Source organism: Salmo salar, chromosome ssa05, assembly GCF_905237065.1.
Source record: "Salmo salar chromosome ssa05, Ssal_v3.1, whole genome shotgun sequence".
Lineage (NCBI taxonomy): Eukaryota > Metazoa > Chordata > Actinopteri > Salmoniformes > Salmonidae > Salmo > Salmo salar.
This window is the reverse complement of record NC_059446.1, coordinates 56,131,380-56,149,601: the sequence shown is the minus strand read 5'-3', so window position 1 is coordinate 56,149,601 and position 18,222 is coordinate 56,131,380. Positions and strand designations below refer to the sequence as shown.

The 18,222-nt window shown below is 43.1% G+C and overlaps 1 protein-coding gene across 1 annotated transcript in view; it reads right to left on the bottom strand.

The window, feature by feature from the left end:
* Positions 1-2,415: 2,415 nt before the first annotated feature.
* LOC106605164 (DNA repair protein XRCC1) overlaps positions 2,416-18,222 on the bottom strand; it is a 36,104-nt gene continuing 20,297 nt past the window's right edge. The window contains exons 9-17 of the mRNA XM_014200540.2: positions 17,834-18,089; positions 17,159-17,275; positions 11,959-12,043; positions 11,687-11,795; positions 8,867-8,906; positions 7,864-8,000; positions 7,377-7,467; positions 5,567-5,642; positions 2,416-3,520 (exon numbers count right to left, since the gene is read on the bottom strand). Of these exons, the coding sequence (XP_014056015.1) occupies positions 3,413-3,520; positions 5,567-5,642; positions 7,377-7,467; positions 7,864-8,000; positions 8,867-8,906; positions 11,687-11,795; positions 11,959-12,043; positions 17,159-17,275; positions 17,834-18,089 (1,019 nt within the window). The 3' untranslated portion in view covers positions 2,416-3,412. The remainder of the gene's footprint in view (positions 3,521-5,566; positions 5,643-7,376; positions 7,468-7,863; positions 8,001-8,866; positions 8,907-11,686; positions 11,796-11,958; positions 12,044-17,158; positions 17,276-17,833; positions 18,090-18,222) is intronic.

Below are 18,222 nucleotides of genomic sequence, written 5' to 3'. Positions count from 1 at the left end.
GCTATACACCAAGTCACTTGGCTCTGTCATATCCTCACATGGTCTCTCCTATCATTGCTATGCAGACGACACACAATTAATCTTCTCCTTTCCCCCTTCTGATAACCAGGCGGCGAATCGCATCTCTGCATGTCTGTCAGACATATCAGTGTGGATGACGGATCACCACCTCAAGCTGAACCTCGGCAAGACGGAGCTGCTCTTCCTCCCGGGGAAGGACTGCCCGTTCCATGATCTCGCCATCACGGTTGACAACTCCCTTGTGTCCTCCTCCCAGAGTGCTAAGAACCTTGGCGTGATCCTGGACAACACCCTGTCGTTCTCCACTAACATCAAGGCGGTGACCCGATCCTGTAGGTTCATGCTCTACAACATTCGCAGAGTACGACCCTGCCTCACACAGGAAGCGGCGCAGGTCCTAATCCAGGCACTTGTCATCTCCCGTCTGGATTACTGCAACTCGCTGTTGGCTGGGCTCCCTGCTTGTGCCATTAAACCCCTACAACTCATCCAGAACGCCGCAGCCCGTCTGGTGTTCAGCCTTCCCAAGTTCTCTCACGTCACCCCGCTCCTCCGCTCTCTCCACTGGCTTCCAGTTGAAGCTCGCATCCGCTACAAGACCATGGTGATTGCCTACGGAGCTGTGAAGAGAACAGCACCTCCATACCTTCAGGCTCTGATCAGGCCCTACACCCAAACAAGGGCACTGCGTTCATCCACCTCTGGCCTGCTGGCCCCCCTACCTCTGAGGAAGCACAGTTCCCGCTCAGCCCAGTCAAAACTGTTCGCTGCTCTGGCACCCCAATGGTGGAACAAGCTCCCTCATGACGCCAGGACAGCGGAGTCAATCACCACCTTCCGGAGACACCTGAAACCCCACCTCTTTAAGGAATACCTAGGATAGGATAAAGTAATCCTTCTAACCCCCCCCCTTAAAAGATTTAGATGCACTATTGTAAAGTGGTTGTTCCACTGGATATCATAAGGTGAATGCACCAATTTGTAAGTCGCTCTGGATAAGAGCGTCTGCTAAATGACTTAAATGTAAATGTAAATGATCGTGTCTCAATGGAATCAAGGTATGAAATTATGACTTCATTATGACTTCATTTATTTTTGGGCTTACTTGGTCAATTTGCAGTGTACAAATTATTATAATTATGTTGCAGGCCCGAGTTCATCAGCTCTGACAAAAATCAGTCCGCAGCTGAATCTAGTTGCCCACCCCTGCCTTCGAAGTTAAGATAAGACAGCACACTATCTGGAAAGGTTATTAAACCATCTCCAATGAAGCAGACCTTTAAGCCTCTCTGTGTATATCAAATCAAAATCCCCTTCATCCAATTGCAGTATCTCAGTAAACGACTCACTCAAAATGATCATAACTGCTGGTTTGTTCCATGAACATAGCTCTCACCAATGTCTCTCACTGGGAGCATAATGTGATCTACACAATATAGCTGAGCCCCAATTCTTCACCGTTCTTCCAAAGTGTGCACACACTTCCTCTTATGGATTTTACAATGGTGTAAACTCCTTCCAGCCAATGCTTACACCATTCCTATGCTTTAAAAAGGGTGGAGAATCGGGACATAGCCAATGAGAAAGCAAGCTTAGAAACTGTGAATAAGGTACCTCAGGTGGGCCAGACAATGGTTCAGTCTACACAATGACAACTTGAGGAAGTAGAGCTGGATAAAAATATTGTGTGAGAACTTTGATACACACAACTCACTAACAGGAATACTTGACTAAGGTATGATACTCAAAGTACATCAGAATGTAGCCATATAGCTATAAAATGTCAATATTTGACTAATAAATTGCCTATCAGACTAAAGAAAAACAGTATAGACAACACTATGAAGTGAAAAGGGCCTTACTTTGCACAATTCTAAACTCTTAGATCTACTGGTCTCTCGATTTCAAGGACATGCCAAATATGTTAAAGGAACATGAGACCATAAAATGAATAAAAGCTTTTGAAACGTCTATGAATCCATCTGGGGCTCCAAATGGAATTAAGTATACACTCCTAAAAGGCTTGTGAAAAATATTATAAATGGCATTTCAACTTTAACAATGTTGTGTCAGGTAATGAATGTCTAAAACTGTATGCATTCATCTCACACCACTGACATATTTCTTCCCCCCCCCAAAAAAAATATATATATTCAAAAAAATCATCGTAGAGAATTCAAACATTTTATCATAATTTCTCTTCTCCCTCTTGCTCTTCTTCCATTACCCTAATCCCCTTGACTGGAGAGGGAAACATGGGGAGAACTGAATTACGGGGGATGATAGAGAATGGAGGGATGAAAACAGAATATGAATAGAGGAAAGAAGGATGGGTTCCATTCAAATCAGCTTAAATCTGTCTAGTTGATCAATAAAAACACGCAGGGTGTGCAATTCATTAAAAAATCCATTATTTTAATTTATCAAATATTTATTTTGGGGGGAAGAATCTGAAAGCAAAGCTAAGATACTGTAATAAACAAGTCGAATCTAGACGGGAAAAAAAAGGATGATGAACACACATCAGATACTTCCAAAAATAACCAAGCAAAAACAGGACTTATTGGATCCTCACACTTTTGCACACAATAGTCTCTGTGTACTATTCAAACAGCATACAACATGAATAAAACAAAAGTACACGGAATTCTACAGCACTCATGCTACAAATTACACTACAATCCCATGTATTTGGCCAAAGTGGACTTGCTGAAAAATAAAATAATAAGATGAGAAATACCAACCAATCCTTGAAGCCCATTTCATATTCCTACCTAATAAGGACAAAGGCCTTATTTTCTATTCATATTTCGTGGTCGTTGACATCGAGTGTCAGTGACCTTAAATAACTAACAAAACACCTTTACGTCTGTAAACGGCACCCTATTCCCTATGTAGTGCACTACTATTGACCAGGGCCTATAGGTCTCTTTATAGACAATAGGGTGCCATTCCGGCTACACCTAGGACTCTTTATGTTTCTCCTAACACCAATACACCCCCCTCTATCAAAGCCAGTGGCTTTTCAGGACATGAGTGATAACTGAAGTTTCCACATAGACCCTGAGGTAGTGGAGGTAAAGCAGAGAAATTTAGTTTTAAAAGCCCTAAAAGAGAGACCGATAGGGGAGTTATTTTTGTGCACCGGTAATGATCTGTCTGTGAAGATATGCCATCTCTGGTAAGGAAACCATTTCATCCAGCTCTCTGGATGGCCTCAGGTAAAGTTAAGGCATTTGTACCAAAATGGCACGGGCTTGGTTTCATTTACCTGAGGATCGGAGAAGAGCTAGTCTCTATGGCTTCAATGTAGATCTCTCCTACCCTTTGGACAGGTACAATACTGTTGTGTGTGTGTTAGTGTGTGTGAGCACGTTAGCAAATGCAAGTCTCAAGGGACAACAGTGTAGGGCTGATATGGCAGCATCTTCTGTCGATCGTTGATGGCAAAAATCCATGTGGGTTTGACAAAGCTTAAATTACCATTCTCCATCAGTGCCTGTGGCAGAGAGAGAGAGAGAGAAAGCGAGAGAGTGAGAGGAAAATATGTCAGGAGGTGGGAATCTGTTTAATAATAAAGGGCTACAGAGACTGAACCCTTTGAGCGCATGAGGGTTCGCCAGCCAATATTTAAAATGGTACACCAAATAGGTCAACAACATATATATTTCAATAGCTCGTGACTTGGCAGAAGCACTTTCCATTGCAAATGAGCTGGCTTGGAACACAGATGTCCGTGTAACCGACCTACATCAAAAGGCAACTAACCACGCATGTCCAATATCAAATCAAACATCAGTGATGCACGAAAAAGGCCCTGAGGTAGGTAAACAGCACATCAAAAGGCACTGAGGTAGGTAAACAGCACATCAAAAGTATTCCTAAAATTATCCATGTCCTAGAATCCGTCCTTTTTGGGATATTTAAAAAATATATAAATAATACTTAGGCCGTACAAAGTTGAATTACTGTTTAACGGTTGCCACGCCTCACTTTTCTCCACACCCTGAAAAAAAAATATATAATAATAATCAGATGTTCTATTTTTTGGCCAATATACACGGCTCTTTGTTTATAATGCACTGTCCGCTCTGCCTTGAGGCTTTCCCAAGTTGATGCCCAAGAGACCGAACAGCCTCAGATCACACGTTCAGACCATGTTCCAGCCTCGGATTGGAGAGCGAAACACACACACTGGCACCTGCAGGCGACGTGCAGATGTTTAATTTCTTTCTCATGCCGTCATGGCTGAAGCCAGCGCAAATTCCTACTATTTATGTGTCCAGGTTAAACATGGGACTTCCCTCATTATAAACAAACAGTCGGTTGAATTCATGAATTCTTGTAACAAAAATAAATAGGCTTTAACGAAACACGGCTTGTAAAAAAAAAAAAATTAGCAGTAAGCTTTAGTTGTCTTTTTGCACTGAGTCAATTCCTCACGCTGCTGTTTCCAACGTCTTATCATCGACTCATTAAGACCAAGCTCCCGTGCAGCAGCTCTATTTCCTTTTCCAACAGCCAGATCAATCGCCTTCAACTTGAAAGCTGCATCATATGCATTTCTCCGTGTCTTTGCCATGATGAGGGCGACAAAATTACTACCGTAATCAGAATGATGGGAAGTTTGATAGCGCTCGATTTAATCTAAACAGTAAACAAAAAAGTTGTTTGACCTTAACCCGTTCGGCAATTTCATTGGTCTAATGAAAGCTTCATGCCGCCAAAAAACTGAGCACGTCACAGAATGTGTTTTTTTTTTTTGTTGTTTTAATGTAAAGCGGGAAAAATCCATATATTAGCCGCGACATTGTTTAAGCCGCGAGGCTCAAAGCGTGGGAAAAAAGTTGCGGCTTATAGTCCGGAATTTACGGTAGATTAATGAACTGATAATACATTCATACATTACTTTGTTTTCAATCATTTTGGAAAATGATAGAATATTGCATTCTTTCATACATCCGATGTGAATAATGTTAATGTTAATTTGTGTATTAATAATAATAATCTGAAAATCTGTCAAATTGAATATTTCGCCTATTGTTCATGTCCATATAGCCTAGGACAGTGTGGTAAAGTACTGTTATTCCTTACCCACCTAATGATTATTATTTTATTTTTTTCCACTCGCTCGCCTCACTTTTCTGGGGGGAAAATACGTTAAAACAGTGAATCAATTTTGGCTGGCCTCATCTAGGAAAAATGTACTACTTATTTCACTTAAGATGATCATGTGATAGCTAGAGTGGCAATGTTATTTCATTCCAAGCCTTTCAAAGGGGAAAATACCATTATCCATTTCTCTGTCTCTTTTTGGGAGCAGACTATGAATTGAGCATTTTACATAGATGACTAGCATTCTAACTCCCTGGAGTCGTTACCTTTTTACAAAGAGATGAGACCTTTATAAGTGTGTGTGTGTTACACAAATCATGTTCGTGGTGTGTGAGTGTGCGCCTGCCTGCTTGTGTATCGCACTCTCATATTTGTGTGTGTTTAACATCAAGAGGTCTTTCGAAGGAAACAAAAGGGAGGTCACACTCACGTCTTCAAAGGAGTCGTGCCATCCCTCGCTGGTAACGACAAACTGGACCTTTTCACTCATGTAGTCCTCCACCTCCCTGAAGAGAGAGGGAGAGGAACAAAGACAGAGAGCGAGAGATATGGGGAAGGGGAAGAGGAAGAAGAGAGTGAGAAAGCTACCCGTCTCGCTGGAGATCCCAAACACTGTTACAGTGCCTTGCGAAAGTATTCGGCCCCCTTGAACTTTTCGATCTTTTGCCACATTTCAGGCTTCAAACATAAAGATATAAAACTGTAATTTTTTGTGAAGAATCAACAACAAGTGGGACACAATTATGAAGTGGAACGAAATTTATTGGATATTTCAAACTTTTTTAACAAATAAAAAACTGAAAAATTGGCCGTGCAAAATTATTCAGCCCCTTTACTTTCAGTGCAGCAAACGCTCTCCAGAAGTTCAGTGAGGATCTCTGAATGATCCAATGTTGACCTAAATGACTAATGATGATAAATAGAATCCACCTGTGTGTAATCAAGTCTCCGTATAAATGCACCTGCTCTGTGATAGTCTCAGAGGTCCGTTTAAAGCACAGAGAGCATCATGAAGAACAAGGAACACACCAGGCAGGTCCGAGATACTGTTGTGGAGAAGTTTAAAGCCGGATTTGGATACAAAAAGATTTCCCAAGCTTTAAACATCCCAAGGAGCACTGTGCAAGCGATAATATTGAAATGGAAGGCGTATCAGACCACTGCAAATCTACGAAGACCCGGCCGTCCCTCTAAACTTTCAGCTCATACAAGGAGAAGACTGATCAGAGATGCAGCCAAGAGGCCCATGATCACTCTGGATGAACTGCAGAGATCTACAGCTGAGGTGGGAGACTCTGTCCATAGGACAACAATCAGTCGTATACTGCACAAATCTGGCCTTTATGGAAGAGTGGCAAGAAGAAAGCCATTTCTTAAAGATATCCATAAAAAGTGTTGTTTAAAGCTCATCACCCTGAACACACCATCCCCACTGTCAAACATGGTGGTGGCAGCATCATGGTTTGGGCCTGCTTTTCTTCAGCAGGGGCAGGGAAGATGGATGGAGCCAAATACAGGACCATTCTGGAAGAAAACCTGATGGAGTCTGCAAAAGACCTGAGACTGGGACGGAGATTTGTCTTCCAACAAGACAATGATCCAAAACATAAAGCAAAATCTACAATGGAATGGTTCACAAATAAACATATCCAGGTGTTAGAATGGCCAAGTCAAAGTCCAGACCTGAATCCAATCGAGAATCTGTGGAAAGAACTGAAAACTGCTGTTCACAAACGCTCTCCATCCAACCTCACTGAGCTCGAGCTGTTTTGCAAGGAGGAATGGGCAAAAATGTCAGTCTCTCGATGTGCAAAACTGATAGAGACATACCCCAAGCGACTTACAGCTGTAATCGCAGCAAAAGGTGGCGTTACAAAGTATTAACTTAAGGGGCTGAATAATTTTGCACGCCCAATTTTTCAGTTTTTTATTTGTAAAAAAGTTTGAAATATCCAATAAATTTCGTTCCACTTCATGATTGTGTCCCACTTGTTGTTGATTCTTCACAAAAAAATACAGTTTTATATCTTTATGTTTGAAGCCTGAAATGTGGCAAAAGGTCGAAAAGTTCCAGGGGGCCGAATACTTTCGCAAGGCACTGTATATAAAGGTACAATGACACACAATCCCTCATCCGCTGATCACTTGTATTACCTCAAAAAGTACTAGTAAAGTACTACTGTTACAGGAAAATTTGCCCTACTCTCATTCTGTAGTCAGTCTCTCTTTCTTCTCCCTACCCGTTGAAGGCGATGATGTACCGCAGGAGTAGGCGCCTGTCATTGTTGGGGAACTTGCCGTAGAGGAAGAATCGTTTTCCAGTTAGGAAATCTAAAGGGTAGTAAGAAAATGATAGCTCCACATGAGAGAAAGACTCCCTGCATAGCATTACAGTAATCATCATTGTTCATCACTGATGGGAAAAAGATAAGAAATTGTGTGCAATTTGACAACTTAACGTTTGTGAGCGTCGTGAAAAACAGCATGGCTTACAGAAAAGTACTTTATTGATGTTGAATAACATGAACAATTAGCAAGAACAAACTGACACACACAGCCAGCACAGACTATACAGAGAGGCAGACAAGGACAGACAGACAGACAGACAGACAGACAGACAGACAGACAGACAGACAGACAGACAGACAGACAGACAGACAGACAGACAGACAGACAGACAGACAGACAGACAGACAGACAGACAGACAGAGACAGACAGAGACAGACCTGGTAACTCAGGGATGGGCTTGTCCTCCTCAGCCTCAGCGTCAGTGTTCTCGTCCGTCGACCCCCCAAAAGGGTCCTCCTCCTTCACTCCTTTTGTCTCCTTCTCTCCTTCCTTCTGCCGACTCGCGCTCTCCACCCTGCCGACGAGAGAGAGAAAAGTTGTTTATGAAATGGGGGTTATGAAACTACTGATTGATGCTCTGCTGGTGTCCTTGAATGAAGAGACACGACATCTGTTCATTCTGTTGTGATGCCGCACAACAAATACAACTGACAGAACCAGACATTTCTGCCCACATACAAAAGAAACACCCACGCTCTCTTCAGAATACTGAAAGAACTTGAGCGCGAGGGGAATGTTTGATGCAAGACCATTTCAGTATGGCGGAGTTTAAGACTTGTATTGATGCTCTACAACAAAAATCTTTTCCACCAACAAGCTCGGCAATTCATTTACATTCACGACGACAGCGCAATCCGACAACTAATGAATCAAAATGAGAACAATCTCTCTCCGTCGATCTCTCTCCAACCTACCTACACCCGCCTTAAACAGATGGAAAAATATATATTTGGCGAGTTGGCAAACCCAGTAAAATAACAAAACGTGTAATTATAACCATGATGAGCAACAAGAGGATCAAGGTATCATGGTCCCAGACCTTTGTGCTGTCTTGCCAACTCCTATGGTCATTGGGCAACTCCTATGGTCATTGGGCAACTCCTATGGTCATTGGGCAACTCCTATGGTCATTGGGCAACTCCTATGGTCATTGGGCAACTCCTATGGTCATTGGGCAACTCCTATGGTCATTGGGCAACTCATATGGTCATTGGGCAACTCATATGGTCATTGGGCAACTCCGACAGCACAGAGATCTGAAACCAGGCTAGGGCAGAGGCACTGTCAACCCAGAGGTCCTGCAGTAGGACATGGCTTCGACCCCCGCTACAGTCAAATATGAACACTATCCCATTCATGTTCATTGGTGATGTTCGTTACCTCTTCAGCTCGTCCTCCGTGTCCATGCCAGACTCATCTTCTGTGGGAGAATAACAACATTTTATTACATCAGAAGAACATAACCTACATCAGAAGCATACCATCTTACTAACCTACATCAGAAGCATACCATCTTACTAACCTACATCGGGTCATAACTTAAGTCTATACTATGCTGTAGAAACGTATGTAAGTGCTTCACCCATACCTCTAAGCTTTGCTCTTCCAAAATAAAAAGCCTTGTACTTAGGCCCTAGTTAAAGGCTAGGTTTCCTTAATACTGTTAATATGTATTTTCCAACCAGTGCAGATGAAGGAGACAAGGAAAATATGCTACTTCTAGACTATTGAGATCCACCCAGTCGCGATTCATTCGTCTTCCCTCTTTCCAGGTATGTGATGCGTTAGTAAAGACGTTCTCGACACACTAATGCGCCCGGACCACTTACTCCTGGCCTCGCATTACCATAGAAATTAGAATCATGCACAAGTCTCTCGGCAGCGATTGCTCTACGCAAGTGCTTCTTTCGCTCCCCTTGTCCTCTCGACACGCATCCCTCTCTTCCTGTCCTTTTAATGGCGGTGTTGTCAATCCGTCCATCCCGCCACGCAATTCATTAAAGCAGTCTTTTCCCAACTTCTCTTCCTCTGTCCATTTCACCCTCTTTCATGTCCATCCTCTTCAGTCTTAGTGGTGTTAGTATTTCTTTCTTCCTCGGCTAGCTACTTGAGCAAATGTATTTAGCCCATCGAGCAATTTCATTCACTACATGGCCGTAGAAAAACATTTACGGCAATAATGGCGCTGGCAGGAAAAGGTGACGAAACGAGTCTCTGGAAACGAGTATGGCCAGAGAGTATGCTCATTTCTCTTATCCTTTCCAACACCATGTCAGGGTCCTTCCATTCTGACATACGTGATTCAGCTGCTATTAAAAGTGTGTGGTTGTCTGTTATGAGCACCATTAGCTCACGAAAAAACTGGCAGCAATGATTTATGCAGGTTTATAAATAAGTGGAGAGAATAATGTCCGCTGCGCAAATTAGTATCTGTTCTGTTGTTTGTTTCAAAAGCAGTGCTGCACTGAATATCTGTAGTGATCCTGACTGGTTTGACTACAGCCTCAATGTTTAGGATGATAAACATGTCACCCTCAGAATCCTCTATCCCCCATCAGTCAAAATAACACTCCCTTAGCTCCTCTCCATTTCCTCTACCCCCCCCCCCATCAGTCAAAAGAACACTCCCTTAGCTCCTCTCCATTTCCTCTACCCCCCCCCCAATCAGTCAAAATAACACACTCTTAGCTCATCTCTCCATTTAATCTATCCCCTTCTTCTTGGGGGCTGGTTGTCCACTTACATTTACATTTGAGTCATTTAGCAGACGCTCTTATCCAGAGCGACTTACAATAGTGAGTTCATACATTTCCATACTTCCCCTCCTTCCAAATCTGTTCATCCCTCCTCTTAACCGCATTGTCTCAGGTGTAGCAGGACTCTCTCTTAAGTAAGACATCTTGAGACTACTTTGCAAGCGCCTCTAACTGCACTACAGACATATTGCCCTAGATAGCAGTTGATCCTCAATGTTAGGCCCATCGCCTGTGGTAGTGTTTATTTACTATTATTTACCTTTAACGTGGAAGTCGTAGGGAGTGAAATCCAACTCAAGCTTGTCAACAACATTTGAATGAAAGAACGAGCGAATGAACGATCGAACAAATGAATTAACTAATATTTTAATGTCCCATATGTTGCCAAGCAGATTTCCCTATGGGACATTAAAGGATTAATTCATTCACGCATTAACTAATTCATTCATACATTCAACCCCAGGAAAAACCAAGAGACAGTGATGCGTTGAGATGCATTTTGATCAGTGATTCTGTCTGTCTGAACCTAGGCAGTGTTGTATGTTAGAGCTGGGCGATATGGACAAAAATCCATATTGTGATATATTGACCAATTTTTGCTCTAACGATAAATCAGTGATAAATTACAGTTAAAAAAAAAACATTTTGGGAGGTGCTAGAGCTGGGCTAAATGGACAAAAAAATGATATTGTGATAAGGGAGTTTGCAATTCGCATGTTGAGTGCAGGAATGTCCACCAGAGCTATTGCCAGATCATTTTATGTTCATTTCTCTAATATAAGCCATCTCCAACGTCGTTTTAGAGAATTTGGCAGTACGTCCAACCGGCATCACAACCGCAGACCACGTGTATGGCGTCGTGTGGGCGAGTGTTTTGCTGATGTCAAAGTTGTAAACAGAGTGTCCCATGGTGGCAGGGGAGTTATGGTATGGGCAGGCATAAGCTACGGACAACGAGCACAATTGCATCTTATCGATGGCAATGTGAATGCTCAAAAAAAAAACGTGACAAGATCCTGAGGCCCATTTCTTTTAAAGGCATCTTAAAAAAAAGTCATGTGAAATCCATTGATTAGGGCCTAATGAATGACTTTAAATTGACAGATTTCCTCATACCAACAGTAACTCAGTAAGATCAATGAAATTGTTGCATGTTGTGTTTGTATTTTTGTTCAGTATAGAACATTAGTTCCTTTGACAACTGTATTTTTCCCGCATTAGCATTTTGAGCAACGGTCATATGCTTGTGCTTCTGAGAATTCAGAGTCAGCAGCTGACAGCGAAACAGGGACAGGCAGATACTTTTCTAACGGGAATCAAAATAATACATAGGCTACTGTTGACCAAATGGTTTTAGAACAAGCTACAGGAACGTTGTGTAGCAAAATCACGGTCATTTTAGGTTTATCGTCCCAGCTCTAATGGAGGTGTGTATAATGGAAACCTGGTTCATCTGCGTCTGTGGAGCCACCATACAGATCCTCCTCCTCTTTCTTGATGGGGGTCTTTCTGGGAGTGGGTTGCCTTTCTTCTTCTCTCATCTTTTGTGGAGTCTGCCAATGACGGAGAGGGCAGTATGGGGGTGGAAATAAACAAATACAATCATGTAAATCAGAACAATTACAATTACTTGAAGCAGAGTTGTGTTGTTTTTTTTCTTAGGCAATCATTTCACGTCATAGTGCTAGGTCATGGAACGGTTTAAGTAACCCTTACCCTCCTCTCTTTTTCCTCCTCACTCTCTTCATCCACCTCTACGTCGCTCCCCTCCGAGCTGGACTCTGCTCCGTCCATCAGGTACCTGGCAGAAAGAGAGGAATGCGGGAAAGAAGAGAAAGATCGTATTAAATAAAGAAATACAAAAAAAAGGGGGTGAGGGGAAAAGCAGCAAAACATCTGATTGGGTAAACAAGAAGATTCCCACTAGACGGGCAGCAAAGAGATGATCACACTGGCTGGAATTCTGCGCAAAGGTTCAAATGTTGGAAGAACACAACATCTGAAGGGTGCAAAAAAGTTCCAGATGGACACAAAGGCTTGCCAGATACAGAACAGTAACAGACTGCACACACACCACAGTCACAGGTCTCACACACACACACAGTACCAGAAATCAGCACCATGGACAGCACAGTCAATGCATCCTCATACTTCCCTCTTCCTGTTAAGTGGATAAATTTGACACTTGGGGGTGGTTCTGTCCCCTATAATTATGTATTTGCAGAATGTACATTTAACTGGGTGATATGGACAAAAATAAATGAACTGATGCGATACCGATAAATAGATCGATAAGTTTATAACATGAATGTGCACCAGTTTTTTTGTATTACCCTTTAAACTACTACAACTAGATTGATGATTGTAGCCATCAGGTGACACATTAACAATCACCCATATTAACTAAATGTATTTCATTTCAAACTTCACATTTCTCTAGTATAGGCTACTTATCGTAATGAACGATATCAGCAAAATGTCTGCGATAAGTGATCGCTATGGTCGGTGTCGATAATTTTCGGTTTACCGTTCCAGCTCTAATGTAAGTATACATTTGACACACTACTGTAAATGTAATTGTACATGTTGTTTCGCAAATGTTAGAAGTGCTACTACGCAAACAGGGCGGAAACACAAACATTTATGCACTACCTTGAATTTGATGAGCTATGTTCTGTGAGGAATTCAAAGGCGGTCGAACTAAGTGTGTGGATCTGACGTTACGTTATTTTACTGGGCGTACATCTACCTCCGTACCATCAATAGAACGTGACATACTGTCGACTGCGGTATCAAAGTCCTAAACTGACAAGACAAATGCCCTTGTTGGAATGGAACGAGGCCATTCACACCAGTAAATAGGTTTTGAGACACCCATCGAGGGGTGTCGGTGTGTCCGTGCCCTCCGAGCCACCCCACAGAAAGGGACTGAGAGGGTCCTATGACGGGCGAGCCTGGCACTGTGGTGGCAGTGCCCTTAAGGGAAAGTCCTTAACCCGGTCCGCTCAGGCACGACTGAACGGCTAACGTGCACTATGAAAAAGTTAAGTGGCTTAAATTGCATTAGATTAGGCTGTCCGTGAAGCAAATATACGACAGAGTAAAACAATACGTCTGGATGAGGAGAGGGGCGGCGGAAAAGCGTGTGGCTGTGGCACCCAGGTGAAATGGAGCCTCAGCCTCGACAGCGGCGGTGCTAACCCTCTCTCACACACACGCCACTTCATTCTCAATCAAATATGCATTACCTTTTCCACACACACACACACACACACACTCTCTAGCCCCTCAAGTCACCAAGACGACCGCTAAGATGAAATACGGCTACCAAGGGTCATCACTACTCACACTGTTACTGCTCTATTCTGTGCTTCGAATCCTCATATCCTACAGCACAGTTTAGATTGGAAAATGAAAAAGTAGAGGGTTTCCTAATGTAGTGTAGTGGGTGCACACACACACACACACGACTGGCTATATGCTTAGCTTACAGAGACGGGGTCTGAGAATCTCTGAGCTTCTCAATCCTCTTAGGACACTTCACTTCATATGCAGTATGGCGAATTACCTAAAGAAATGTATTGAATTAAGGAATAGAATTCTCAAAGCTCTACCAGAGGGTAGGTCCTAAAGGAAAACTTATCCTCCCTCTATGGAGAGCAGAGTGCAAGAGTGATTTGTTTCCCTCTGCAATCAGAGGTCCCCAGAAGGCTACGTATTTCATCTGAATTGTGTGGGAAAATAATATTAGTCTCGACTTCAGGGCCAAAAAAGAATGAAAGCAGATAAAAACATTTACTGTATGACCATGAGCATTATTAATATGTTAATGTGCCTTTTTGATTAATTACTTCTGCAATAAATCAGATTGAACAATGTCTGATTGTTGATTCAGGTAAGTTACGAGTCAAGGGCAGACTAAATATCAAATAATAAAAGTAGCAAAACTACTTATACGATCATAATTGCTTCAATATTTTTATTTTTATTTAACTAGGCAAGTGAGTTAAGAACAAATTCTTATTTACAATGACGGCCTACCAAAAGGCCTCCTGAGGGGACGGGGAATTACGCCCAATCTGAGGGGAGGAATAAAGTTGTATTGGATCAGTTAAATTTGTCCTTTGATACGAAAATTCTAATTATTAAAAGGTCAAGGGCTTTACTGGAGGGAAATGGTTATTTGCACAACACCAGTTCTTCATCACGATTTATTATCTACGGTAATAATGGTAAAGGAAAAAAAACTATTTAGGGAATAGAGTGCAATTTGGCACGCAACCTAGGTCTGTGATAACTAAAAGGGAATCTGAAAATGTTTCCGAGGCACTTCAGATGTTACCGACGGACGGAACCTTAAATAATCTACACTAACGCAAAGTTTACTTATTTATTCCCCATTCATTCCATTGTGTTGCCGGTTTATCTTGATGCCACTTGAGGGAAGCGTGCGGCCCTCCTCTCCTCTCCTCTGTCCCTCCTTTCATTTTGAAGTGTTCTCTAAAGGACAAAAGGCCCAAAACATTTAGATGCATAGCAGTGTTCGTCTGGTTTGAGTTGGCCTGTGCGTTTGTGTACGACCGTGCGGCGACTGTCTCTCTGTGTTTGAGTATGCGTGTGTGTCTACGTCTCTGTGTGTGTGTGTGTGTGTGCGTGCGTGTGTGTAGGTGTGCGTGCGTGATTGTGTGTGTATGAGCACTAGTCTTCTTCAAAGGAAGTGGACCCTTCAATTACCCATAGCAGATGCAGCTTTTAAATAAGGAATAAATCATTAGAGCTCCGCACTCCAAACAAGAGCTGCACAATAGAGACGAGATGGCTTGGACGGATGGGTGGATGAGGAACAGGGATGAGAGTGAGGATAGACGAGGGAGGACAGAGGGATTCTCTATACAGAAAGGAGAGTGGTTGAGGGAGATGGAGAGCAGTCTACAGCAGAAGGGGGTCAGTAAACACAGCCAAATAACGGTGGTAGTGGGTGTGTGTGTGTGCGAGCGTCCCAATGTAGAATTATGATGCTAACGCAGAGAAAAATACACACAATTAGCGTGTTAATACCTCAACAGTGTTAATTGGACTTATTTCCGCAACACCCTCTTACAATAGTACTTGATCATTTCGCACACCGCTTTCAAATTAGATGAGCGGATATTCATTTGTTTCTGAGGGCCAATTACACAGACATGATGTCAATACTGACTAAAGAAAATGAGCGCGTTGTACAGGAGTAGGGAAATGTGTAGAAAAACATGGGAGGTGACTGATGCAGGCAGCAATCACTGAGACCTGACCGAGCCTAGAAAGTACCAGGCCTGCGTTCAAATACATGCATATTTTCACTGAACAAAAACGCAACATGTAAAGTGTTGGTCCCATGTTTCATGAGCTGAAATAAAAGATCCCCACAAAAAGCTTATTTCTCTCAAATTTTGGCCACAAATTTGTTTACATCCCTGTTAATGAGCATTTCTCCTTTGCCAAGGTAATCCATCCACCTGGCAGGTGTGGTATATTAAGAAGCTGATTAAACAGCATGGTCATTACACAGGTGCACCAGTTTTGTCACACAACCACGCCAGCGCAGGACGTCCACATATGGCTTCTTCACCTGCGAGATTGTCTGAGGGGGGTGCTGAGGAGTATTTATGTCTGTAATTAAGCACTTTTTGGGGAAAAACTCATTCTGATTGGCTGGGCCTGGCTCCCAAATTGTTGGGCCAATGCCCTGTCCAGGCACACCCATGGCTGCGCCTCTGCCCAGTCATATGAAATCCATCAGTTAAGGCCTAATGAATTTATTTCAATTGACTGATATCCTTATATCATTTAAATTGTTGCATGTTTCGCTTATAAGTATTTTAAAATACACTTTTCTGTGTATTTGAGTAGTTTGAAATATACAGCTCAAAACAACAACTTTAAATATAAGTAGTTGTAAATGCCTGTAAATACTTTCCAAAATGTAACTTGTATTTACAAAACATTTTTTGTCTAAACACGTCGTTCAAAATGTATTTGAAATGAGGTCTTATTGAGCTACAAATAGTATTTGAAACCAGGTCTCGTAACTACCCGTGGAAGCAGTGATTTCACCTCAGTTGACAGAGGAGAAGTGAAGACCTTATGTGAAAGACATTTTCACTTTGAAGAGAGGTGCGGTAAGAAACCCTCAAAATACCCTTTTCATATTATCTGAGGCCTTGCTCTGACTAACTCGAGATTCAGCCATGTATTTTTCAATACACAGTTTTGATTGAAGAGAGATCTTCATTGAGTCTGCTTGTAGTGACAAGAAACATTAGTAGAAGTTAGACTGAATACATCACAGCAGGCCTCAGCTCTTCAAGATAACATTCTTCAGTGAGCTGCATGGGTACAGGTAAAGCCTTGGCAATAGGTGCTTATAAACACCATTAACTGCCAACTTCACTTAATTCACTGAATTCAAAGAAGCTTTCTGATAGAGAATGGGTGGCAATGAGTCAAAGGACCCATTTATTTGAAGCAGACTTAACACAGTCTACCTTCCTCCACTCTCTCTCTGCCACCCTCCCCCTCCCTCCCCCTCATTCTGCCTCCCTCAGTCTCCCCCTCCCTCCCCCTCAGTTTCCTCTCCCTCCCCCTCATTCTGCCTCCCTCAGTCTCCCCCTCATTCTGCCTCCCTCAGTCTCCCCCTCATTCTGCCTCCCTCAGTCTCCCCCTCATTCTGCCTCATTCTGCCTCCCTCAGTCTCACCCTCCCTCCCCCTCATTCTGCCTCCCTCAGTCTCCCCCTCCCTCCCCTCATTCTGCCTCCCTCAGTTTCCCCCCCTCCCTCCCCCAGTTTCCCCCTCCCTCCCCCTCATTCTGCCTCCCTCAGTTTCCCCCCTCCCTCCCCCTCATTCTGCCTCCCTCAGTCTCCCCCTCCCTCCCCTTACCGTTTGAAGGAGATCTTCTGCTTCCTCTTGTGGCAGTCCAGCACCCACTCCTTCCGGACGATGACGCCCCCTGCTGACTTCACCTGGCTGTACTTGGGGGTGTTGGAGAAGGCACAGCTGGATGAAGCAGATGATAAACCCTTGGTTAGCACGGCTGCATCCCAGATGGCACTCTATTCCCTACATCATGCACTACTTTCGACCAGGGTCCAAAGTGACCATGGCTACATCCAAAATATGGCACCGATTCCCTGTATAGTGCAATAAATAGGGTGCCATATGGGACGCAAGCACTGGAAGGAAGCCAGGGACAGCCCACTGCTACTATGGCAGAGTGTGATTAGGGTGATATGGTCTGCTTTGCTTTGCATGCTGTTATCGTGATACTCCTCTAGTTATACTAGTCTTGGTTGTATATGAGATGGAGAATATACTTGATAATATTACTCCTAGAAACATTACTACCACTATAATACTAGCCCCATTGTTGGTTGTATTCCACACAATTCTTGTTGACCTGTTTCCAATATGTTCTTACCTCACTCTATTACCATTTTCATGCATCTTTAAATTACAAATATGATTTCAGATTACAATGAGAACCCAACTTAAGAGTACTTCCCAAACTACTACCTCCCAGTCCCAGCACCCTGTATCTCCATCTCCTCCACTCACATGAGGTGTGTGGCGCCAGGGGTCCAGTCAGAGCGGTACTTGGCCCCCATGGCCAGGGCCTTGTCCCTCAGGTCCCCCCGGAAGGGGTTCTGGAAGCCGCTCAGCACAAACACCACCCCCTCCATGATCTTGTTGAGGGGAACGGTGGCTTCGGAGGAGCTGGACTGGGCTTTGGAGGGTTTGGGTCTGGGCTTGGCTTCTGGTTTGGACAGGCTCTCTTTCTTCTTGGTGTCTGGGGTTTTCTGGGCAGGGGAGACTGGTGTGAAAAGAATGACAGAGGTGAGGAGAGGGGAAAATAAGAATATATAAACTACCAGGGTATTTGCATCGATTTATTAAAACTTACTTTATTCACACAAGCATAGGTGAAAAATGTGTAGAGTGAGTCA